At 44.7% G+C, this 26,103-nt stretch overlaps 2 protein-coding genes across 2 annotated transcripts; one reads left to right on the top strand and one right to left on the bottom strand.

Moving 5' to 3' along the window:
* Window positions 1-1,735: 1,735 nt before the first annotated feature.
* Window positions 1,736-13,100, bottom strand: socs5b (suppressor of cytokine signaling 5b; the record flags this gene model as incomplete). The annotated part of the gene is made up of 2 exons (XM_084458597.1): window positions 12,959-13,100; window positions 1,736-3,444 (listed from the first exon to the last, which is right to left on the bottom strand). Exon 2 carries the CDS (start codon window positions 3,425-3,427, stop codon window positions 1,736-1,738), a length of 1,692 nt encoding a protein of 563 aa, XP_084314723.1. The 5' UTR covers window positions 3,428-3,444; window positions 12,959-13,100.
* Window positions 13,101-21,175: 8,075 nt separating this feature from the next.
* On the top strand, window positions 21,176-23,727 carry LOC311325773 (GTP cyclohydrolase 1-like; the record flags this gene model as incomplete). Its single annotated transcript, XM_084458538.1, has 5 exons — window positions 21,176-21,473; window positions 22,892-23,001; window positions 23,209-23,296; window positions 23,407-23,491; window positions 23,598-23,727. 5 exons carry the CDS (start codon window positions 21,176-21,178, stop codon window positions 23,725-23,727), a joined length of 711 nt encoding a protein of 236 aa, XP_084314664.1.
* Between the last annotated feature and the right edge of the window lie 2,376 nt (window positions 23,728-26,103).

Genomic DNA, 26,103 nt, shown 5'->3' with positions numbered 1-26,103 from the left:
CATCCTCTTTAAAGAGTTACAGAGTACAGAGGGCTGGAACATTTCATGCACCACGCTCAAGACTGAACAGAAACATGCGTTTCCTTCTCAGATACAACAGGGGGCTCTCTAAAAGGCACAGCAATGTCAGTCACTCTTTGTCATCAACTTGTTCCTGCAACCTTTCACAATGTTGGCCTAGGCTTCCCGTTGTGGACATGGCTAGCAGTCTGTTAGAGTAGCTCTACATAAGAAATCACTCGGAGGGAGGGAGGGAAGGAGGGAGGGACAGTGGTGGTTTTGTTACGCAAGTTAAGGGAAGAGGGGAGGATTTTCAGATAACGGTGTGTGAAACATCAATGGAGGGTGCTGACTATGCACACACACACGCACGAACGGACAGGTACGCACACAGTGATCAGTGTGGAGTTTTTCTTAGATGTCACTGGGTGACAATAGTCATGAATCATTTACAGTGAGCTGCATAGAAGGTGCCACAGAGAAAGATTAGCACTGGAGGGAGAGAAGGGGGGGGGGGGGGTTACAGTCTCAAGACACCATAAAGTAGGTCCATAAAAAAACAGACGGTGAGAGATAACCCAGGGAACTTAATCACACACTTGAAGCATCATGTACTGTGGACTGAGTTCATGTGTGACGTGTGTGTGTGTGTGTAGCGTGTGTGTGCGTGTGTGTGTGTGTGTGTGTAGCGTGTGTGTGCGTGTTTGTGTGTGTGTTTGTGTGTGTGGAGAGGGTTCCACAACTGCATGCACAGAATTAAAGTGCCTGCTGTCAGTTTGGACCAACTGACAGACCGCTGTGAGCACATCAACAATAAGTATGGGTAAAATGATTCATGGCCTTTTAAAACTGTACCCCAGTGCCCCAGTCGTCGGTGGTGGACAGTAATTAGCCTACGGTCAGACGGTCAGTACCGTTCCTTCAGACCTAGGTAGGTCTCCCAGTGCCATCCCTGCCATGTGACTCCAGCCGCTATCCTCTCCTCTAACACGCTTTAGCCATGGCTGGTTATGCATATTTCAAACTGATCCGATGAAAAATAGCGTTGGCTAGGTAGGCGTTTGTACGACACTGAACCATCGACCAAGCCCCCTGACTGAGGTCCACTTTTACTTTCGTCAACACCGCCGCCCCAACACCCCTCCAGGGCCGTCTCCGATCTCACTCCCCCACACCTCAAACCTTTCAGAGTGGTCTTCTAGGTGCTTGGTGAAGTAAGAGAGAGAAGAGAGCAACAGAGCTCACGAGTGGACTGTACAACATGGCTGACTCTGTGGGCCTGAGTGGACACCGGGGGTGGGGGATGGGGGGCATGCAGGCAGGTCTACAGGCAAGGGGATGCTGTGGGATCAGGCAGACACTTAGCACAAAGAACCAGAGAGAGAGAGAGACAGTGAGCGAGAGAGAAAGGGAGACCAAGTGTGGAGACTTGTGTTTGCTCTCCCTTTCCTTAAAAACCTGTTCAACACTAAAAACATGTGCTTGCCAGACAGCGTTATACTGAATATAATCATACATATGTATTCCGTGTGATGTAAGTAATAACTAAAACAATAAAGAGATTAGAATGAATCTTGTATAGCTCATTTTCACCTAAACTCCTCCTCTATGCCTGACGGAGAGCCAATGCCGGTAACGGCCTCTCCTGGTGGCTGCTGGGAGGTTTCTTAGTTTCGGACTCCCTCCCGCTCCCAAGCGTGCGCCTGAGCAGGCCGCAGGGGAAGAGGCCCCGCCTCTATTTGACCTTGAGCGGTGGCTCCCTCTCCAGCCAGCGCACACGCACTTTCTGTTTGTAGTGATACTCCTTGAGGAAGTCCTGCAGAGCGGGCGGCAGCGGCAGGGCGCCGATGCCGTCGTACGTGGTCTGGCGGCAGATGGCGGCGCGCGCCAGGTGCTGCAGGCCGAACGGGAAGGTCCGGTGGAGCGGCGCCGTGAGCAGCGGCTCGAAGAACATGCAGGCGCTGGGGTCCTTGTAGTGCTCCAGCAGGCCCGTGACGGTGGACGAGTGGAACACGCATGGGTCGTGGGCGTCGAAGCTGAAGTTGTGGTTCCACTGCTCGATGCGGGCGTGCAGCGAGCGGTTGTAGCGGCGGAAGCTGACGGAGAAGAGGTAGTCCTCTTGGGCCGAGTCGCGCAGCAGGAAGGTGCCCTCGGGCCGGCCGTCCAGCAGCGCCTCGGCCTCGTAGCGGTCCATCACGCCCCAGTAGCAGGGCAGCGCCGTGATCCGCAGCAGGTCCGGCACCAGGCAGTGGATGTAGTCGATCTGGGTGTGCACCTTCCAGGGGCCCGGCTGGCCGCGGCCCGGGTGGCCCTCGCCGGAGGCGTGCCGCTGCTTGGGCCGCCGGGCCTGCAGGCAGAGGGTGGTGGAGTCCTCCTCCGAGTCGCAGTCCTGGGACGCTGCCGCCACCACCGGCCCGCCTGGCGCAGCCTGCGCCCCCGACGCCGAGGCCCCCCCCGAGCCGCTGGCGCCGCCCCCCCGCGCCGCCTCCCCACCGGAGGCCTCCGCCGCGCAGGAGGGGGCCATCTTTGGTCCCAGTTTGTACAGGGAGGAGGCGCCCTGCGCCGAGGCCTCCAGCGTGTGGATCTGGGCGTTGGGCGGCGGGTCCACGCCCTCCTCGATGCTGAGCCGGCGCCGCTCGCGCAGGCGCTCCTCCTCGTCCTCGGGGGAGGGGTGGGCCGGGTCGAAGGCGTCCAGCAGCGCGGTGGAGGAATGCGGGCTGACGGGTGCCGTGTGCTGCTTGATCAGGTGCCACTTGTGGGCCAGGTCGGAGCCCGGCGGGAAGGGGCAGGTCTCCAGCATCAGCTCCGTCAGGTGGATCTTCCGCTTGGAGGCGACGGGGGTCTTGGAGGAACGCGAGCGCCGGCGGGGGGGCAGGGGGAGGCACAAGCCAACCGTGTCGCTCAGCCGCTGGCGCAGGGAGCGAGCACTCAGGCTACGCCCCCCGCCCCCGGAGTCGCCCATCTCCTGGACGGAGCTCACCCCGTAGCGTCGCTCCCTGCGGCCGCCCGCCCCCCGGGAGCGCCCCGACCGCCGGTCAGTCTCCAGGGAGCTCTGGGTCTTAGTGGAACACGAGTGTTTTTTCTTGCCCCCCCAAGGTGCGTGGCGAGAGTATGAGTCTCTCCGGGCCAGAGGGACCCCCCTTACATCCTCGTTCTCCTTGTCTATAGTGATCTCCAAGATCTGAGGGATGTCCGACACGCAGTTTTGACGGCGGCCGGCGGACACCAGGGGGAGCGGCAAGAGGCTCCGCGACGGGCTGAGGGCCCCGGAAGCCTGGGCCTCCCCTGGACTGCCTCCCCGACCGAGGCTCACCACACAGTGCACACTGTCCACGCCGCTCTCGCTGCTGGGTCCCGCGCCATCGCTGTGGAAGAGTGTTTGGCATCTGCTCCTCAGGTTGCTCCACATCTTGCCCACTTTCTCCATGGATAGGAGGCCAAGACCTGCCAGAGAGAGACGCACAACGTGTCAGATTAAGCCACTGGTCAAGAAGACAGTCCACAGAGTCCATGGTACGGACTTATAATCTACATACAAAACACAAATCCACATGGTGGTTACACACTTCCATTTTCTTCAGCCGTTGTGATGAACCAAGTTCTAGATGAATGTAGATTAGAGTAAAAGGGGGGTATCATTGCCAACAGAATGCATGTATAAAAGAGAGAGAGAAAGAGAGATTAGAGAGAGAAAGAGAGAGAGAGAAAGAGAGAGGGAGAGAGTTGCCAGGCAGACGTGCAGGGACACAAGGCCATGGCTAAAAATGAACCCAGGGATCTGCTCCCAGCTGATGTGCTGGTATGTACTATATCGCAGAGCCAGTCTGGGCCTGACCAAGAACCTTCCCTGTCACGACAGGGAAGCAGAAAGCCAACACTCACACACTCACTCACATTCACTGAGGGAGCTTATTCATCCACCATGCGGAGGTTAAACAAGGATTGTAGGGGTAGGGGGCCCTTAGCCTTTAAAGTCTTCAGACTTACAGTAGCAGATCTCCTTCAGCCATGCAAAATACCGTTCCCAACACTGGTTCTTAAAACAGAATCCATCCAAATCATCTCATGCTGGAACAAGTATCTGTATATCTGTCGTGTATCATGCGCCTTAATGCCTCCCTGGATAGCCCTGGTAAACGCTAGATCGCTACCAAATAAGACATTTATATTGAAGGATTTTTTCATCTCCCGTGAACTTGACTTTTTATGTATGACTGAAACATGGGTGGGTGCTGGTGAGTCAAGCTCTTTCTCTGAACTTTTACCGCCTGACTGTTCATATTTCAACTCACCAAGGACCACGGATCAAGGCGGAGGGGTGGCGACTGTGTATAAAACCAGCTTTGAATGTCGACAACTTTCGTCTGCCTCCTTCTCTAGCTTTGAAATGAACATGTTCGAGCTTGGCCGCTCTCATCGTGTTCTGTGCGCGCTGATCTACCGTCCACCTAAATATAACAGGAACTTCATCAATGACTTTTCTGAGCTCTTGGCTGATATAATGCCAAAGTATGACCGTGTTTTAATCCTGGGCGATATGAACATTCACGTATGTTGTCCCACAAAGCCGCTGGCAAGGGACTTTTTAAATCTTATTGATGCTTTCAGTCTTGTGCAGTCTGACTCATCCCACCCAAGAACATGGACATACTCTTGATCTTGTCTTATGTGGTTTGCCAGTTTTTAATGTCGAAATATGTGATGCTTTTTTCTCTTATCACATGCCTGTTTTATTTGAGATCTGTATTCCATGTCATATAGGCCTTGGCCCACAAGGTGTACCGGCTCGTATTTGTCGCATGCTTAGGCCCTCGTCTGCTGCTCAGTTCTCTGCTCTCGACATTATTGAAAATAATTGTCATAAGCCCCGCGTTCTATTTAGCACTCTTAATTCTGCTCTTAACCCCCCCCCCCATCCAGCTGTACTAAAGTTCCTGCTGAAACCTGTGAAGCATTTTTACACTTTTTTGTTGACAAGATTGCAACTATTAGAGCATGTATTTCACCTCCTTCTTATGATCCTGAAAAGCCTGGTCTGGATACCTGTTTTTTCTCATTTCAGACCCATCTCTAAGCTCCCTTTTATTTCAAAATTTTTTGAGAAAGTGGTAGCCTTGCAGCTGCAGTCTTTTTTAGATACTTACTGCATTCTGGAGGTATTCCAGTCGGGTTTTAGGGCTCTTCACAGTACAGAGTCCGCCCTTCTGAGAGTGTTTAATGATATTTAATTGGCTGCCGACTCTGGGGACTCTGTCATTCTTGTACCTTACAGCTGCTTTTGACACAGTTGACCATCCTCATCCCTCGCCTAGAGCATTATGTGGGCATTGAAGGTACTGCTCTAGAGTGGTTCAGGTCATATCTGTCTGAGAGGAGTTTTTCTGTGAGTCATGGTGAATCTCCATCATCATTTGCGTGATGAATTTGTCCCTCCCATGTGGTGCACCCCAAGGTTCCATTCTGGGGCCCCTCCTTTTTACACTCCATCTGTTCCCCCTAGGGTCTATTATTAAAAAAACATGGCATCTCGTTCCATTTTTATGCAGACGACTCACAAATATACCTGCCTCAAGCCTGAAGACTTTTCTTTTTGCCACTGCTTTCTAAGAGGAGCTATGTTTATCAGTATACTGCACTGTAACTTTTATTCCTGTATTCTATTTGTCCTGCTTTTTGTTTAAATGTCTATAATGACTTGCTTTTTGTTTTAATGCTTTTAATTTGTCCTGCCTTTTGTTTTAAATGTCTATTATGTCTTGCTTTTTGTTTTAATGCTTTTAATGTCTCATGTAAAGCACCTTGAATTGCCCTGGGGCTGAAATGTGCTATATAAATAAACTTGCCTTGCCTTGCCTTGCCTTTAAAATGTGATGACCCTAACTCTCTTAAACCGATGTTGGAATGTCTCAGGGACATCAAAGCATGGCTGGCCTTGAATTTTCTAAACTGTAATGACAGTAAAACTGAGGTTATGTTTGGTCCTAGTGGTTCTGGTACTCTACCTCCAGACCCTGGCCCCCTTGAGTCATATGTCAAGCCCATAGTAACCAACCTGGGGGTGAAAACTGACAGTGAGATTTAAATGGACAAACAGATTATTGCTTTGGTCAGGTGCATCTTTTTACATATGAAGCAACTCTCTAAAGTCAAGTCTTTTCTTTCCTTTCGTGACTTTGAGAGTTTGTGTCCACCCACCTCGATTACTGCAATGCCCTTTATGTTGGTCTCGGCCAGGCCTCGCTGTCACGTCTCCAGCTAGTGAAAAATGCTAATGCCCGGCTACTGACAGGGACACGTAAACGAGAACACATTACTCCTGTTCTTGCCTCCCTCCATTGGCTTCCTGTGCAGTTTAGGATTAATTTTAAGATTTTATAGTTTGCTTGTAAAGCTTTGAATGGTCTGGCCCCACCCTATCTCACTGACACCCTACATCTATACATCCCACTACGGTCTCTCAGGTCGGCTGACCAGTCGCTCCTCATCGTCCCTAAATCTAGGCTAAAGCACAGGGGGGACTGAGCCTTTGTCGTTGTTGCCTCCAAATTCTGGAACAAGCTGCCCCGCCCCCACATTAGTCTGGGTTGGATAAATAGTTACACCCACCGTGGCACATCATTGTCTTAAGAGATAGGGGATCTGCCGAGCGGAGGGGATCTACCGAGCGGAGAGAAGCAGAGGCAGACAAGAACACGACTGATTAAGTTGAGGCTATCAAGACCTCTCCTTTCCTCCCCCAGTAGCAATGGCTCTCTAAACCAACTCATGACATCCTGGCCAGCCCCAGCAAGACCTGCTGCCACTCGACTCTTCCTTCTTGACCAGGGGCGTCATCACTGTACACAGGTCAGGTAATGAGTGGTGGTCATCATAGCTTAAAGCTGTAGTATGTAAGATTTCATGAGTTTTAAATATTTGATTATTGCTATGAGATGGGGGATAAGTGATTGAGCTTGAACCGCGTCTTTGTAGAATGCTGCTTGGCTCTGCTACAGCAATTAGAACTAGAAAGTACATTTCCTGGAGAAAATGTGAGGTAGGCTAGTTGCAGCAGCCGGACGTATCACCTGCTGGTAATACCAGCCTACTATAACTATTACTATAAAGATAAACTACTATAAAAACTACTGATACTACTAATGTAATACAACTACTGATAGTACTACTATGACTACTAACTATATAAAAACTACTATAAATATTACAGCTTGTACTACTCTGAGCAGGGACCCCCTCATACCATACTCCTGCAGAACCCTCCACAATATCTCTCGAGGGACCTGGTCATAAGCCTTCTTCAAATCCACAAAACACATGTAGACAGGTTGGACATCCTCCTAGATCTTTGCGAGAGTGAAAAGCTGGTCGGTGGTTCGACTATCGGCCGGACCTTCCTTTTCAGCACCTTAAGAGTACACTTTCCCTGGGAGGCTGAGTAATGTGATGCCTCAGTAGTTGGCACACACCCTTTAGTCCCCTTTTTTGAATAGGATGATCAAGGATGACCAGTGTAAAAAAGGATGCACCTGAGCTCAATTTTGAGTGTCATATCAAATGGAGTGAATACTTATGTGATATATATATATATTTATTTATTACAATACAGACGTGGACAAAATTGTTGGTACCCTTCCATTAAAGAAAGAAAAACCCACAATGGTCACTGAAATAACTTAAAACTGACAAAAGTAATAATAAATTAAAAAAAGAAATGCAAATTAACTAATGAAAATTAGTTAAATTGCTTTTGAATTGTGGTTCAACAGAAAAAAAAAACTAATGAAACTGGCCTGGACAAAAATGATGGTACCCTTAACTTAATATTTTGTTGCACAACCTTTTGAGGCAATTTACTGCAATCAAGCGATTTCTGTAACTCTCAATTAGACTTCTGCGCCTGTCAACAGGTATTTTGGCCCACTCCCCATGAGCAAACTGCTCCAGCTGTCTCAGGTTTGAAGGGTGCCTTCTCCAGACTGCATGTTTCAGCTCCTTCCACAGATGTTCAATAGGATTTAGATCAGGGCTTATAGAAGGCCACTTCAGAATAGTCCATGTTTTGCTCTTAGCCATTCTTGGGTGTTTTTAGCTGTGTGTTTTGGGTCATTATCCTGATGGAGGACCCATGACCTGCGACTCAGACAAAGCTTTCTGACACTGGGAAGTCGGTACAGAAGCCCTACTGTAGTGGCAAGTTTGTGCCTGCATGGATCTTGCATTTGGAGCATGGATCTTGCGTTTGGAGCGTGTGGCACACACACACACACACACACACTCATACACACACACACACACACACACACACATACTGTATGGGCTCTACACTCATTTTTAGAGTAGTAGCACCGAGCCAACCAACTTTTTCAGTAGGTCGCACCAGCACATTTTGTCACACTGGACAGGCGAATAGAGCGCGAGCCAGGCATTTTCACCACACGCAGCGCAAAAATCTACGGAATACTGATTTGGGCTTTACTTACAGTACAGCATAGCATTCACCTCATACTGCGACCACAGGTAGGCCTTGTACCAGGTAGGCCTAGGTAGCCATTGTGGTTTAAAGTAGTAGTCTACTTTTTCTTCTTCTCAGTGGGTCTCTCCCTACCTTCACCTGCACTCTCATCATCGACCCTCTATCCTCATTTGTTGATTCACCTCTCATTTTGTCTTTTGAAATAATACGCTAAAGACCGCTCTATCTTTGTAACACATAGCTAAATGGATAACAATCAACAGCGTTGTAGCCTGACAGTATTCACGGGGGGGCTTGATGTGCACTCTACCTGCTTGCACTTTCATAGTCTCGTGAATCTAGTACTTTCATGGTCAGTAAGCTACACGCACTGGTGGTGGGGGTGCAGGTTGGACGGGAGTGCATTATGCACTCGCACGAATGTGAACCCGTGAAATTTTAACTCGCGCACACTCAACAAACTGTCGCATATTTTGTTTTTTTGGGTTCATTTTGGTCGCAGTATCGAGTCCTGATATACACATACACACAGCTCGCTATAACATCATGCACTACAGTAGACTACATCATCTGTGTGTGTCCTGTGTATGTGCATTGTGTTTTTTGGAAGAGTTCCCTCTCTCTGTGTTCCCACCCCCCTGGAGCCCCATTGGCAGCAGATCGGTCTTCTCAGTTTGTAATTGTGAACTAAGTCAATAGAACGCTGCGGAAGGTATTGTGTATCATTTTCCATGTGTGTGCTGGAGACTGAAAATGTATACAGCAAGACAAGACAATTGATCATCAATGCCTGTAAGCAATCCCACCTTCATGGCCAGCAACACAACCCTCCAACCTACTGGGGACTTTTCTTCTGGTCCAATCACCAAGGACATTAAAACCATCATCTTATCTATGACACAACCACCTCTATCAATCACACTTTTAGGTAGACACTAGCAAGGATAAGTTAGACCATCCACACCCATCCAGACTAAGAGCAACAGAATAGCTAAGCAAGTGTACCGTGTACAACAGAGCAATTAATGAGCTACTAAACATTTATCCATTTATGTGTAAGCTGATGTTATATTGGAATAGGGTTTGCAGATTTATAACATATTTAATAAGAATACAATGTTGAATACAGTGTTGATAAATAATTTATTAATGTGTGCAACCCTCAAAATGATAGGTATGATGAATTTGCAGGAACCAGATCAGTGCAAAAAATACAAGAATATTCTGAAGGGGAAATAAAGTAATACCATGACATTTTTTAATTACTTACATAACCTTACTTGTGTGATTAGCACCTCTGCAGCAAAATCATGTTTTAGGGGATCAATATTATAGGCTACTTCAAAAGCACAGTATTATGCTTCGATCTGAGCAATTTTGCAAGACCAAATTCAGGCCCATAACCTACTGTTCCCCATGAGTTCCACGGTGAGTGAGTACTACACTTGACTGTGTAGTAGCCTATGCCGCATATTTTGAGTGACTATTCTGTGTGTTTGTAAATGGTTTTAATCTATACAGAAACTCAACACAACCTCAGCCTGGCCTTTCACATGAGCATAGTGGGGGATATAAAAGACCTGTCCAGTCCACCTGCTCCCTTTTGAAACAATGCAGTGTATGGCCAACACAATATAAACTAGGCAACAGAAACGTGTGAGAAGAACTAGGCTAAAGCCTTATCATTTTCCATATGTTCACAAACGCACCACCTTTTGTCTTTCCAGTAGATGGACTGTAATATGAGGCCATATCAGGACCATCTTGGGAGGCTGTATTTTTCCATGTGGGTTGGTGCGTTTTATCCTCCTTCTGCTTGCTAATCACCTCCACAAAAAACAAACAAAAGAAAAGCTCCAGTTTACAAGAAAAGGGGGAGAAGAGGGCTAGCTGTCCAATTCGTTAAATTGTGCCCAAGAATAACTCTTATAACACACAACATGTGGTCCATGTTGTAAATAGGGGATAAGAAAATGTGTCTACAAATTCTAACATTGGGGCAGCAAAGTGAGGAATCAAGAATACAACTACTTAGTGCCTACTGCCTACATTAAAATGCATAGCCTACATTTCTAAAGAGCATTGCTATCAAATACAAAGTTGTCAGTATCTAGGTAGGTAGGAACCTCTTCAACCTACCAGGCCTGTGTGAGTTGGGCCGTCTTGTAGCTCTCCAACTATGTCCTGCTCTGAAGGAATGGACCAGGGTGAAATAACAAGCACTGCCAGCAAGCGCTGTGGGGTCAGTTAGCTAATCTACCCCCATCCTGTGTCCTCATTAGCATGGCTTCATTCTGATTAGGCATCAAAGGGACTCGGTGAACACTCCAAAAGCGGCACCCAAAATAATACAGCAGATGAGAGGCTGGCATAGAGGCCGCCCCCTAGAATATGCACATCTCTGCCTTGAATGTCAGTGCACTCAATGCACAGCTAACAAGACAAGGTACAGGCTGTAGTGCAGGGGAGAGAAAGAGAGAGAGACACTGCTGCCAAGAGCAACAAATTCAACACAGACCTACGCCTTGATACCACAACCACTATCTTTTCAGTTTTAAACTGCTGAAACTGCCAATTATAGCTATGGATGTAAAAGTGGAGCATTAGAAGTAATTGCACTCAGTACAGCTTAGTACGAGCAATGCAACGGCAATCTCAAATAGAATGATTCACCACTACGACTTACATGGCTAACAATGCCTCCCCAGCCCATTTTGAGACCTGCCTTGAAACAGAACTGTGCTACTTCTGCTCCTCAACAGCCTCACACACCCATCCTCTAGGGACCCCAGTGATCTAAGCGAGGGCTGGAGAGCGGACAAGATTAAGGGAGGAAGACTTCTCTCTGCCCAGAGTGGGCTAAATGAGATGTGTATGGTGTTTCGCTTTTAGAAAGATGTGTGCGGGATGACAGGGAGCCATAAGGCCTTCACCAAGGAACTGAGTCTTTCGTCATGTCCATCAGGCAAACGCTTTTGTCCATCATTTGAACCATATCAGCAGAACTAGTAGGCTAACTGATACCATAGACTTGTTAATAGACTTGTGATCATGCAACTTATAAGTCACCACATTAAAGCAGTGAGACAGTGGGAGACCAGGAAAATATTGCAGACACGTCTCAACATTATACAGCCTAACTTTAAGACTGGGAATTAGTTATCTACGGCGGTAAGGATGAACAATATACCCGTCTGTGGTAAACCAGTTAAGGTTATAGCCTGTTTAATGAGGTTCTGGCCTGTTTAATGAATGATAGCCCATAATACATTAATCAGGATCAAAGTAATAAATGCATAATAGAAGTTTACAAATGCGAATTACAATGTGACACATAGCAGGCATGTGCATGTGACGGGCCATCCATTCACACATTCATCTGACAACACTTTGGTCAGACAACTCTTTGCTAAATATGTTCGACCAGTACTCGTTTGTAAGACCTTTAATATCACACGCCAATATACGAGCCCGTCTACAAGGGCTATTTAAACTGATGTAGAACAGGCCTAGTGATATGATTCGAAGGCCTTATCCTCCTCGGTCAGGCTGCATGCATAGTTAGCCCATGCTAGCGTTAGCTAACTCCCACTGCACTGGACATAGTCCAGCTAGCTAGTAGCATAGTTAGCTAGCTAGTCTCGCTAGCATTACATCATGGCCGGAGAGCGAAGATCTGTCGGATCTATCGGAGAACAAAAGGTTTAGCCAGCTATGATAGTGTCTATGTATATTAAATAATAACTTGATTCGATTTAAACACTGTGAAAATATAGCTAGTTAGTGAGAAATCGGCTCTGAATCTAACGTTAGCTTGCAGGCTAGGCTACATCAGGTTCACGCGTTTTGGTTCATATGGGCGATGGACTATCATGAGGCCAGCGGTGTCCAGAGCTGCCCGCTCAGATTTGACATGTTAATGTTATATAAAATATTTTATGATGCACCTCTTGAAAGCATTTTAATTCATGTGGAGATTAATCCCATGTCAGATTCTTGCAATAACTTAATTCAGGACAGTCAAAAGCTCGGTCATTTTGTATGCCATTTACTTAAGCTAGCTAAGTTAATTTATCCATCTCTAATCTGCTAAATAGCGATCTTATTTACTACGCGCACCTTACTAGCTAACTTACGTTAATGCTACACCCATTTGCTTATCTAGGTTGCGAGTCGAGGACGTAGCAGTCACTCCGCTACTCCTCATTCGAAACAGTGACAACTCCGTGCACCGTTGGGCTGCAATGGAGTCGTAAACGAACAGCCCCATTGAGTTGGTGGTAGCATTGTAATCTATCTGGATAGCAATCTAGCCGTGGCTGACTAGCGGCAGCTAGCTAACGTTAGGTATGAGCTAGCCAGCTAGCTATCCTGAAACTAAATTACAAAGACAGTGGTACTTTACTCCTAAATAGCCATATAAAGTAGCAAACTAGAATGTAATTAATAATAAATTGATGGTGCTAAGTATTTACAGCAGCTTACCCTTTTGTCTTTTGGAACCGCTACTGAACAGCTCTCTTTCTTTGTCTGCAAAAAATGGCTATGAAGAGAAGTCAGGCACATATCCCCCTTGCGGTCCACGGTGTCAGACGAATATGCGGGTGGTTTTCAATATCATTCCGAAACTTTCTCATTTTCCAAGTCCCTAACGACAACATATACGTTTAAGTTACAGTCCTAAAAGTACCACTAGAACGAGAGTAAAGATTTCTTTCGCATGGCCGACACTTCTCCCTGCCCGTGGTCGGTCCTGTTCCTGACAGCCAATATGACGGTCGCTTAGCAAAGCCGAGAAAAGAATTGAAGAGGCGTTCGTTCGGTGGATTGCAAGCGGGTAGTGGTGGCAACATTGAAGTCCAATGGGGAAAGCAGGACGGGGGCGAATTTCTGATGTTGGATACGGATAGGGAAAGCCTGGACAAGAGGGGCATGATAGGCACCACATGTCTCCAATGACAGTAGAGAAGAAAACCAAGGTCTGTTGGCAGCTAGGCTACTTCGTGGAGAGGTTAAAATGATGCTGTCCGAGATGAGCTTTCAGTTGATCTATGTCAAGACTCACTCATTGGCCTGGTTTATGCAATGATGGATGCCCAGGCAGCATATGGCACCCTTTTTATTTTTTATTTTTACGGCCCTTCTTAATTAAACAATATGGTACTCATTGAAAGTTATGTCTAACAAAACCCAAACAAGGTCTGCATTCACACCATCCCTAGAAAGGCTGCAGGTGATTGCTTGTTAGGTTTTAAGATATAAAGTGCCATGAAGTGTCTGCAATCATGTGTGGTCTATGCAAGGTGTTGGGATGGAGATGTCATGGTCAGAGGCCATTGCTCTTGCCTAAGACAAGGCCAACTATTTTGGGTCAACAATGACTTATTACATTACCCTACAGTCATTAGCAGATGCTTATTTTATCCCAAGTGACTTAGCCTACAATAATTTATTTTAACATACAGTAGGTAGTCAGTGTAGTACTACTCACCCGAAGTCACAAGTGCATCTCCTTTCTAAACGTGACTAAAGAGCAAATAAAAGGTCAAATAAAAGGCCACACTAACCACATGTTGTATATCAATTTTAAACCTATGGAGAAACTCAATCAGCAAAGCAGAAGGTGAATATACCCAACTATTCCCTTATGGCCTCTCGGGTATAACTAGCCCACACACCACATCCTCATAGGGTTACAATCAAAGCTCTCAGTGGAGCATTCATAGCTTACTCACACCCACAGCTGATATCATCTGTTTGTGTCAGAGCATGGCAATGAGATATTGGACATATATGAACAGGAAGTGTTAGTGTTAGAAAGTTATTAAGCACAATACACATTACATTTCAGAATATAATACCACTGGTATAATTCATATATCTTCAACAAAGGAAGTGATGCACACAGCAAAGCCCCAGGAGACACTGGTCATATTAATCTGTGTGAGCCAACTGTCTTTGACAAGCTAACAATTACATGGTGTCTTGTCTTTCTCTTTCAATCCAATCTGCTTCCATATGTGGCTGTGATTCAATCAGCCCTGCATTATAAAACTAGAAATTGTGCTCAGAGAGCACAGACCTCTGCCCATGAAGGCATTTCGTGGCTCTGTGCATGCCAAAATTGAACAGGTTCTAAAGTGGTCCATGCTACACCCCTCTGGCGAATTTCATGAAAAGCTTTCGGGTAGTCTTTGTGTAATTCTAGTAAAAAAAACGAATGGAGGTGAATGGCCAGCCCGGCCATGTTTGGGAAGCTCGTGGACCCGCCCCGTGATTTAGATCTGCTCCAGGATTTAATGGGTTGTTAAGTGACCCATTAGAGTGTCCGCCCTGAGATTGGGAGGTTGGGGGTTCGATCCCTGGCACAGTCATACCAAAGACTCTAAAAAATGGTAACCAATGCCTCCCTGTTTGGCACTCAGCATCAAAGCTTCGATTGAGGGTAAGTCCCTGCGACATACTAGCGTCATGTCCAGGGGGTGTACTTGTACATCAAGCTGCCTCACGCAAAGGAATCAGGAGATAGGCTCTTGTCCTATGGGCCACAAGGATCGAGAACCGTTGGTTCAAAAGGCTACTTAGTTTACTTACTTAGGTAGGGTATGGTAAATGGACTGCACTTATATAGCGCTTTTATCCAATGCCCTCTCATTCACACACACATACCAATGGTGGCAGCTGCCTTGCAAGGTGCTAGCCTGCTCATTGGGAGCAATTTGGGGTTCAGTGTCTTGCCCAAGGACACTTACATACATGTGGACAGGAGGAGGCGGGATTGGAACCGCCGACCCTACGATCATTGGAGGACCTGCTCTACCACTGAGCCACAGCCGCCCCACTGCTACACCCCTCCTCCGAGTTACATGAAAATCAGTCTGGTAGTTTTTACGTAATCCTGGTTCAAAAAATGAATGGCAATGAATGGCCAGCTGTGTTTGGGCGGCTTGTGGACCTGCCCCGTGATTCTGATCCACTCCAAAATGTATTGGGTTCTAAGTTGGACCATGCTATACCATTCCACAGGGTTTTGTGAAAATATGTCCAGTAGTTCTTAATCCTGCTAGTGCTAACAGACAAACACGCACAAACGCCACCAAAACTTGAATTTATAGGTACCTGTACTTGTATATTGTTTGTTTGTGTGATGATGCACACGGCAGTGTGATATTTTGTGTCCAGAGGAAGGATCAGATACAAACTGTAGCTTGGCTTATGATGGCTGCAGGAACAACAGTTGAAAATTTGCCATTAAGCTAACCTTTACCCTGTGGTTGTGTACTGTTCCTGATAAATAAATAAAAAGAAGAAAAAGGCACCAGGTTATACAGTTACCTTCTCAAAACCGTTATCGAAAGTAAGATGCAATGCTATAATCATGCTATAATCAAGTCAACTAGTTGAATGAAATACAAGTTTCCACATGCGAACAACAGTACAATAGGCTTCACATAGTCACAAGAAAGCTTTTAGATACAGTTGCCTCGCTGTGCTGGGTAAGTGAATAATTAGATATTTTTTGATTCCTGCTTTGTGTACTGTAACAGTAACAACAGTATCAATCTTTCACGTGGTACACATCCTTAAGTAGAGGCCGGTGTTTGAATGTTACACAATGTCAAAACGTTATGCAGTATGTCTTGTTTTAAAGGATTTTATATACTGTAGTACAGTAGATCCCTTATTACAAGTTTTGTACACTGATGTTCTGTTTAGTTACTTTTTCACTTAAATTTGCAATCTTTACAAACAGCCACATGTCCACATATTTTGTCATTTTATCTTTGCTTTTTAATATCCTTAGCAAATACAGAATGAGATGAATGGTTATCATTGCATTAGTACCGTAGATGTGCATAGTGCTTTCAATCAAAGACGGCCAACAGAGACTGGATTTGCACGTCAGCCTCTCTGTGGTGGAAGCCCCCCTCCATTAACTGTAATAAGTTGGAGGTATAGCTCAGTTGTGTATTACTGATCTACAAGAAGGCTGTGTTGAGCTTCCTACTCTCCAATTTGTTCAGGCTTTGATTTGTTCCCATGTTTGTGGTTGCTGTGCATGTGCTCAGCCCCAAGAGAACCCGGGAAAAGAGGGGAGGTTGCCATCTTGTGGGATTAAAACAAAAGTACATTAGAACCCAGAATTTTATTTCCCAAAACTGCTTTCAACACCATCCTCCCACCCACTCTGGAGGGCGTGCTCTCTCAGCTGCACGTGCCCACCACCACCTGCAGGTGGATCACAGACTTCCTGTCTGACAGGAAGCAACACGTGAAACTGGGCGAGCACGTCTCTGAGTCCAGGACCATCAGCACAGGCTCCCCCCCAGGGCTGTGTTCTTTCCTCTCTACTCTTCTCCCTGTACACCAACAGCTGCACCTCCAACCACTAGTCTGTCAAGCCCCTGAAGTTTATGGGCAACACCACCCTCATCGGTCTCATCTCTGAGGGCGACAAGTCCGCCAGATGAATGTTCTGGGAGGATGTTTTCTTGGCATTTAGCTGAAGGCCAACCTTGGCACACTCTGTCTCCACTCTGAATTACATGCTGTCTTACTTGTGAATGATGAACAGTGAAAACTGTCCTCACCTAAAATCACACTCTACATCCAGAATAGAAACCTTCAATGCCATTTTTATTATATGCTCATAACAGCAAAAACATGTAATAATATGTGAAGCTATATTAGCCGACAGTATTTTTATAGACTATAATTTAAGTGAACATAGGCCTAAAGTAGCCTATACAATAATATGGTAGTAGTAGGCCCTCTACTGGTGTGGGCGTATTGGTGTAGGCCTCAAAATCAACAAGAATACTGACATCAAGCATATTTTGAACTAGCATTATAACATTTTATATTTATGGCAAATTGTGGTTGATGTACTAGTGTAATTACACCTTTATTGGCATTTATTTCCTCCCACTGATTATCTAATCCGTTTATGGGCACAGTACTTGTGGCGGACAATAACCTACCTTTTTTTCCTCCATAATGAACTGACTTCACACTAACGGGTCAACAAATGGAAATATCAAGTTTAACTGCATTACAAGGATCTTACTTATCCAATTGATAAGTTATCTATGCTGCTGTTTAACTAATTGATAAATGGTAAATGGTTGGAAAATGGTAAATGGTAAAATAGTAATGGTAAAAATAATTCCTAATATAATCTATAACTACCACTAAAACTGATCATAATGATATTTCTGACATCAATATAAAACGACATTTCTCTATGTTCTTAAAGATGGGTTGCTGAGTTCAGTATGTGCCCTGGCTGGGAGCCAGACAGCTGAGGGGCATGCTTGATCACTGTATATTATACTATCAGAGTCTGACACTCATGTGATCCACTCAGTAGAGATAAAAGATTTCCACTAGCCCCCACCCCAGCTATGGCAAGATGCACATCGTCAAAGAGGAGACCTTTGTTAATCCCCCTCCTGACTCTAAATCCAGAAAAAAACATTTTTCACATTTTTACAAAACAAAAGATAATCTTGGCAGAAACATACAAGGAGATTCTGTTACAGGATAGCCATCTAATTCTAGCCCAAAATATCCAGGACTTCCCTTTGGTATGCGTGATGATCTAGGTTACACATTCAGCACCAGAACACTGGAACAAACGGTGAGACTTCTCTGATAAGGATCGTCCACATCAGACCCTGCTTAACTCACTGGAGTTAGGATCAGTCTGCCTGGTGGGGACTGCCAAGCTTTCAGTCTTGACCTGCACGCTCTTTAAATTGTATATGTTTCTGTACTGTATGACCCCGGGCCCTCCAGACCAGTGGTGTCACATCCTTATGTGTTTGAGTAATGTTTCTATCCCTGTATCGACTGTATGTGTATGAGTGCATGACACATCCCTGTGAGTGTATGTCACATGAGTGGGTATGAGTGTGTATGTAATTTTTCTATCCCGCAGTGTCTGAGTGTATGTAATGTGTCTATGTTTATGAGTGTATCAGTCACATCCATACATGTCTGAGTACATTGTGTCTGAGTACATTATGTCTCAGTGTAATGTTTCTATCAGTTTTGTCGATCCTACCTATGCTGCCATAGGCAACCCATCGGGACAAATTCTGTGTTTACATGATACAGTTTATCAGAGATCCCTTGCTGGCCTTTGGTCTTTCATTTGGGTAAATTGGTGTGTGTGTGTGTGTGTGTGAGAGAGAGAGAGAGAGAGAGAGAGAGAGAGAGAGAGAGAGAGAGAGAGAGAGAGAGAGAGAGAAAGAGGGAGAGAGAAAGAAAGATAGAGAGAGAAAGAGAGAAAACCCTGCAGCCCAATCATGTTAAAAATAAAAGATGAGAAAGGTAGGGGATAATGGGTGATGAGCCATACGTAGATCGGTTTGATTGGTTTGGTCTATTAGTACTGTAGATGATGTCAAGAGCCTTTGTAATCAGTGGAATTAAGCCCCCATTATTCATAGCCACAAATGGTTCCTAGATTTGTAGATTTACTCTCGGTTAAGTAGACAAAGAAATTATGTGTTACTGTTTCAGGCTAGGAGGACATCAGAGGTTGAGGAAGTTCACATTACAAGACCTCATTTAAAGTTCAGTGAAGGGTCACACATTACCCCCCCACCCCCTCACAGAACTGATCCTGATCTCAAACCTTTGGTGCTGATGAGAAGATATCATATTGTATTTGTGACTAGGAAAGACTCATTGCACAGTGCATTGTCCATCATGTTCAGGTGAGTTTTAAAGGAGTAGTAAATGGAAAATTCATGTTTAGCCCTGTATTAAGGTTACTTATGATAATATACAATGGTTCAGATCAAAACGTTGACAAAACTAACACTTTTGAGAATGTCTGATAATTGCCCTACCACCATTTAGGTCATACAATGGATGTGGGTGGGCACCTTGAAAAATCATTCAAAAACATGTTAAAATCTCGATTTCAAAGATAAGAAGCTCACCGAGGGGATAATTGGTGTCCTTTGGTGTTCTGACATCAAATTCGCCGCAAAGTATGAATCCTGTAGGGTTTTATTGATCATTTTATGAAATCCATTGACTTGTATTGAAGCGACCATTGTAGATGTGTAGATCAATCCGCAAAGGGGATTCAGGAAGCGGAACTACTTACGGTAGCTATTGTTATTGTTTATGTTCCTAGGCTACCTACTTTGTGGAAGTTTACACACGTATGTGCTGCGACTAAATAGTTCTATACTAAATATTTAAAAAAGCCTTGCCAGATGAACTAGAACCTTACTTTATGGCGAATTATATGTCAGAAGGCCAACTAACACCTCTGTGAGTTTCTTGTCTTTGAAATTGAGAGTTTAACATGTTATTTTTTTAATGATTTTTCACGGTGCCCACCCACATCCATTGTATGACCAAAACGGTGGTAGAGCAATTATCAGACTTTCTCAAAAGTGCTAGTTTTGTCAACGTTTTGATCTGAACCATTGTATATGATCATAAGTAACCTTAAAACAGGGCTAAACATGCATTTTCCCTTTACTATTCCTTTAAGAAGTTTCTTGAAGCAGTCCAGAGTTGGGGCGTTGCGGAGTTCTACAGGGAGGGAGTTCCAGAGGGTGGGAGATGCCACGCTAAAAGCTCTGTCCCCAAAGGTCCGCAGTCTGGTTTGGGGGATGGAGAGCTGACCGGTGTCTGAGGATCACAGGGACCGTGACTGAGTGTAGGGGTGGAGGAGGTCGGTGAGGTACTGAGGTGCCAGAGCATGGAGGGACTTGTAAGTGATGAGGAGGGTTTTGTAGGTGATGCGGGATTTGATGGGGAGCCAGTGAAGGTGGATGAGGTGGGGGTGATGTGCTGCCAGCGTTTGGTGCCTGTTGAGCTGTGCCTGTTACTATGGAATACCCTTATCCTTTCATGAATGAACTGAAAGAGGACGGGAAGATATAGTAGCATACATAACGCAATGCTAAATGTGCAGGAATCCTCATCTGTGCCAGGTAAAATAAGGTGTATGAGCTAACAGAGAGCTATAATGTATGTAGTCTAGGTATTAGTTATGGTCGAACTTGTATCATGTGCATGTGTAACTGAATCGTGAGTCCTCATTAGCCCTTGTGGAGTGAGTCCGAGGTAGTGAGTAGTAGCCTAAACTCACTCCTCAAACGAGCGCTGACAGTCCCTCCAAGAGGGATGTACCTATTGGCGCAACTGCCAGCGTGTCCGCCTCGTAACTGGAAGAGCGTGAATTCGAATCCTGCCTTGGGCAAGCCCTTAACATGGGTCGAACTGTAAGAACACAACGCAGACCTACCTAGTACTACCGTTACACATACAGTAGGCTATGTTTGTTATTAGCTGTTACAAAACGATTTTTTTCAGTTCTCGAGATAGGTATTCTAAAAATCGATTATATGTGATTAGCCTATGCCTCAATTGGTGCCGCATTCCCTAGGAACCTTTCTAGCGAGCGAACTGAGGGAAAAGTCACTCTATCCTGAGAAACTAGGCACGGGCCAACTGCGTGACAACGTGGTTAGAGCTGATATGCTATGGCTATGGTCAATGGTGGAAGGTAGCCTACTCCCATAAATAGGGCCCTTAGATAAGTCCAGGCCAAGAGTCTGTCTGTCAGTGAAAACCATTTCATTTTTCCGGCAAATATCAGCAGCGTGCTCGCACATCTTTCCATCACTCAACTGAGAAGAAGTGACTTTAGATATACTCCGTTTCAGTAAGATGGAGTACCAGAAGGCTAAAGAAACCAACGGTGACTGCAATGGAAAAACTGTCACTGAATATCTCAAAGGTTTTGGTGAAATGCGCATTGAGTCAAAGAAAGCAGAACTGCGCAAACCAGAGAAATCCCACAAGGAGTCAGGGAAGGTGTCAACGCTCTCTGCCATTGAAGGGGCTTACAGGACCGTCCTCAGAGAGCTGGGCCAGGACACCGAGCGTGAGGGCCTTTTACGCACACCACTGCGCGCGGCCAGGGCTATGCAGTACTTTACCAAAGGCTACAACGAGACAGTACAAGGTGAGAACAATTCAATTTAGCCAATATAATAAGCTATGTCAATAGATGGGTTATTGTCCCTCGCCCAATGAAATCGAGGGGGACGTTAGATTGACCTGTGTACATTAGTGCGTGTGGGACTGTGTGTGCGTTCGTTCGTACCAGAGCCCACCACCTGGGGGTGCTTGCCACAATTCATTTTCCCATTGCCAAGTAAATTTTGTTTTGTACATTAAAAAAAAAAGAAGCCACCCAGGTGGTGAAGTAAGAGGTGCAGGTTTATGAGCAATCTCTACTGCCCTCTGCTGTTATGCAACAGTATTGGCTACTTTTAATTGGTCTAAATCTCATGTTACCGACACACATGTCACGAAAAATCACATCCAGGTGGTTAAGTAAGTGGTGCTGGTTTATGAGCCACCTCTACTGCCCTCTGCTGGTATGCAACGGTATTGGCTACTCCTGATTGGTCTAAATCTCATGCTATGAATGGACACACAGACAGATGGACAAAATGTCACGTATAGAAGCGGCTGCACTGCTTAAAAACTATGCTTGGTGTCTCAGTAAAAGTATAGTCTACTCAGGAGCCCGCTACTTTCTAAATCCAGAGTTCAGTGCTTGAGGTGTTTAGCTCTTTTGGTGTTTCTTTTAAATGTTAGGATCCTCATAGTTTAGTATCGGTACAAGGTTCAGAGGAGAAATGAAACACATCGGGTATAAACCACCAGTTCATTACTGTTCACCTAGTCCCCCCAGTCTCAATTGAATGGCTATCAATGGGAGGTGATTCTCTGTGCTAACCTAAGCTAACGTGTTATCATACTATAACGGAAGGAGTCTCTGTATATTTGTCTGTTTCCATTTTCTCAAGAACCAGACACTGTATTAAATTGAAATTTGTCAGGCATATTGCTCAGGACCCAAGGAAGTGTAGTGTCGGGTGTGAAGTTGTTGGAACAGGTACTGCACTAGTAAAATCAATTAACACTAAAATAGTTTTATATATTTTCATGAAGAAAATGTCACATTTCTACTCCTTTACCATAAAGGAACATGCATCATGGGTGGGGACAACATGTTTACTGTTGCATCTGGCTTGTTTCAATCACGCTGTCTTGCCTGTGTACTTTTGCCTGTTACATCTATCATTTTCATTATCAGGCAGTAGTCTAGTTTTCACATGTACCACAGCTTTGCTGTGAACGTTAATTCTGTACACTTTCAAAATCATTGTAAACATTAATACTGTTTGCTTTCTGCGAAGCAAGATTCCATCTGAGATCAGTGAGCTTCAGTCAAATTTCAGTCTACAAACTAATTATTTTCTTAAAAGAAAATAGTTATTCACACACTCAAGCTGTCAGGAATAGATAGACCCCCTTGGGCCACATTAGACTATATGAGTCATGTTCAACATACCTTATCTCTCCTCTCAGACATCCTGAATGATGCCATCTTTGATGAGAACCACAATGAGATGGTAATTGTGAAGGACATCGAAATCTTCTCCCTGTGTGAACATCACCTGGTGCCCTTCTTTGGCAAAGTAAAACTATATTTATTTTATTTTTTATAAATATTAGACATTCTTCAGCACAAAACCTTGCATGAATGCAATGACTTTGAAAGTGCATGAAACGGCAAATGTTAATAAATAGTGATATTTGATCATGAATGAAGTCTTTTGAAAATAGGCTGCCAATAACCAATCCATTTTATTGGAACTGAAAAGTATGCTTTTTCACTATATCAGGTTCACATAGGATACATTCCAAACAATAAAGTGGTCGGTCTCAGTAAGTTGGCAAGAATTGTTGAGATCTTCAGCAGAAGACTTCAAGGTGAGTTTGCTCTTGCGCCATGTTCCATAAAACTTTTTGTGCCCATATGTGAAATGATTCCTTTCAGTTATATATCTACATTTGTTTTTGTTTAATTGTTGACTTTACAGTTCAGGAGCGTCTAACTAAGCAGATTGCCACTGCCATCTCAGAGGCCTTGGAACCAGCAGGAGTGGCAGTGGTGATTGAGGCAGCGTAGGTTCCTATTACAGTACACCAGATGGAAACATATTTCTGTACAGCTACAGTGTGAGCCCTTGATGGAAGATGATCGCTTGACCTCCTCACTTGTGTATTTCAGTCATATGTGCATGATGATGAGAGGCGTTCAGAAGATGAACAGCCAGACTGTGACCAGCGCCATGATCGGCCTGTTCCAAGAGGACCCCAAGACCCGAGAGGAGTTCCTGTCCCTGACCAGGAAGAACTGATGCTGGAGGACAAGAAAACATCACCTCTGTGGGGGTTTCTAAGCAATGCAGTAGATTTTTCTTCACTACTTCCCTACTATCTCAGTGACAGTCTTCAGTCGATCGCAAGTATTTTCTTGATCATATACAGTATTGAGACAGTCCTCTTGCCCAAAAGAATTAATTATAAAGCACTTTTCATTAATGAGACAACTGTGAGACAAACTCAAAGTGTCTAGACTCGGCTGGTTGCTCGGCTGCATTTAGGGAGTTTTTCTCCTGATTAGTGAAACTGCAGCAAAAATGAACAGGGACTAAATGAACAGGGACTAAATGAACAGGGACTAAATGAACAGGGACTAAATGAACAGGGACCAAACGAACAGGGACCAATCACCATACTTGTGTGTATGGCTACTGTATGCTGTCCTGGGATTGTGTTGTGTTGATACTGTTGTCATATAAACTTACGTCATGAAGTATTTGCTTGTATTGTACATTACTTTCACAAATTAATAAATATATTTAACCTGATTTGACATTAAACTTTTGATTAGCCACTTGTACTAGGCTATTACTAATTACTGCTACTCGGCTTAAATGTACAAAATCAATATATTGTTTGTCGCTTTCACTAGTGACACCGTGTTCAGTTATAAGCAAACCTGCTGGCCCTATAGTCAGTGTTTTTGGTAGACCGCTGGCACATTTACTGTATGTCTCGCTATCTATGGAATTTACAATTCAGGCGTAGTTTACAGGATGTACAGTACATCATCAGTCATTGTCAAGAAAACGAACTAGCTAGCACTTTTTAGCTAGCACATTTTATAGTAGCTAGCAAGAGTCCTTCTGTTTTCATTTCATTTGGGTAAGGAGTGAATGCCACAAATAGGAATTCATAGAAAATGCATATGAATTGTATAGCTTTTAACATTTTAACTTCTTTATCAGAGGAAAACTGAAAATCTTGCAGGAGGCTTGCGACATCACAAGTTACACAAGACACACTGTTCTTGCAAAGACCTCATGATCTTGGTTCTGAGACTACTCAAAACCCCATTGACGCACACATGGATACCCATTCATATTATAAGTGGAAAGAATAAGGGATCCCATTGTAATTACAATAATATATAACACAGTTTATGTAGTAAATTGATTTATGTAAATTTAATTCACAGAATGAATGCAATAGTTTATTTTACAGTATTTGTTGTTTTTTTTGGGGGGGGGGCCTGCAGAGGGTGCTCAAGCACCAGAAATAGATATTTCAGCAGGACACAGTGATAAGAGCTGATTAGGTGCTCTGTTCCAAGTGCAGTCTAATGTTTTCTCTCAGTGGTAGACCTGTTCATCTCCAAATAAGATCCCAAAGCAAAACTCATTAAGACAGTAAACACATTTATTCAGAAGAGAGGAGGAGCGGGAGGAGGCTACACTGTTGTCTGTTAAGTACAAGAGAACCCGTAGCTGTGCCTCCACAGCCTGTGTTCAGGTTCAACCTCCCTGTTAGAGAGAGAACGTTAGTTCTGTACTGTCCACTCTGCTCCTCTGGGAAATAAAGGGGTCAAACGCAGGCTTGGACTGAGAAGAGAGGAGCACCGTTTGTTTACAGTAAAGCTTTGATAAAGACGTCTGATCAAACGAAAACTAAAGACCTGCAAGATCAGTCGCTTAGCAAGGAGTTGGCACATTCCATAATTCAAGATGAATAAATGCAGGGGGGAAAAACCTGGCAGGAATAAAGAACAAGGATCATCCTGATAGCTGACATACATTTTTGTTTGGCTGGCAAATATTCCACGTTTTCCTTCAAACTTGGATTGGAGGTGCCTGCAGGGCTTGTAGGAGAGGGATTGCGTGGTGATTGGGGTTGGGGAGTTGTGCTTAGGGGGTGCAATGAGACAGGCTTCCATATTTGTGGAAAGGGAACTGTGCTCAAGCTTATACTCTGTGCTCCAACCCATGGCATTACAGGCCAGAGTGAGTGGGGAGGTTGTATAGAGACTGTGCTTGAATGGGGAATGGGGATTGGAAATGTTCTGTGCTTCATGATGTGCACATTGTTGTCTCACACAATATCAATTTCCTTCAAGATTCACATGTATTTTATCCTGCAACTGGCCTAAAACCAGGTTGGACACAGCTACTCTACTGTGTCTCACACCCACCCATACCCCCTTGCGCTCCATACAGACATGGGCATTCAATTCCTTGGACATCAATTATGAATTCCTGACTTACATAAGCCCCAGTCATGTTATATTAGCACTGCAAGTCAAACTATACAGAGTGTATAGGGTTTTCTTAGTAAAGGATAGGTAGACAAAGAATTCTCAAGGCATAAAAATATGACATACTAAAGGAATTGGTTTCCAAAACAGTAACTACATT

This window comes from Borostomias antarcticus, assembly GCF_949987555.1.
Source record: "Borostomias antarcticus genome assembly, chromosome: 25".
Lineage (NCBI taxonomy): Eukaryota > Metazoa > Chordata > Actinopteri > Stomiiformes > Stomiidae > Borostomias > Borostomias antarcticus.
Note: the sequence above shows the minus strand (reverse complement) of the source record. Positions and strands in the feature narration are given on the sequence as shown.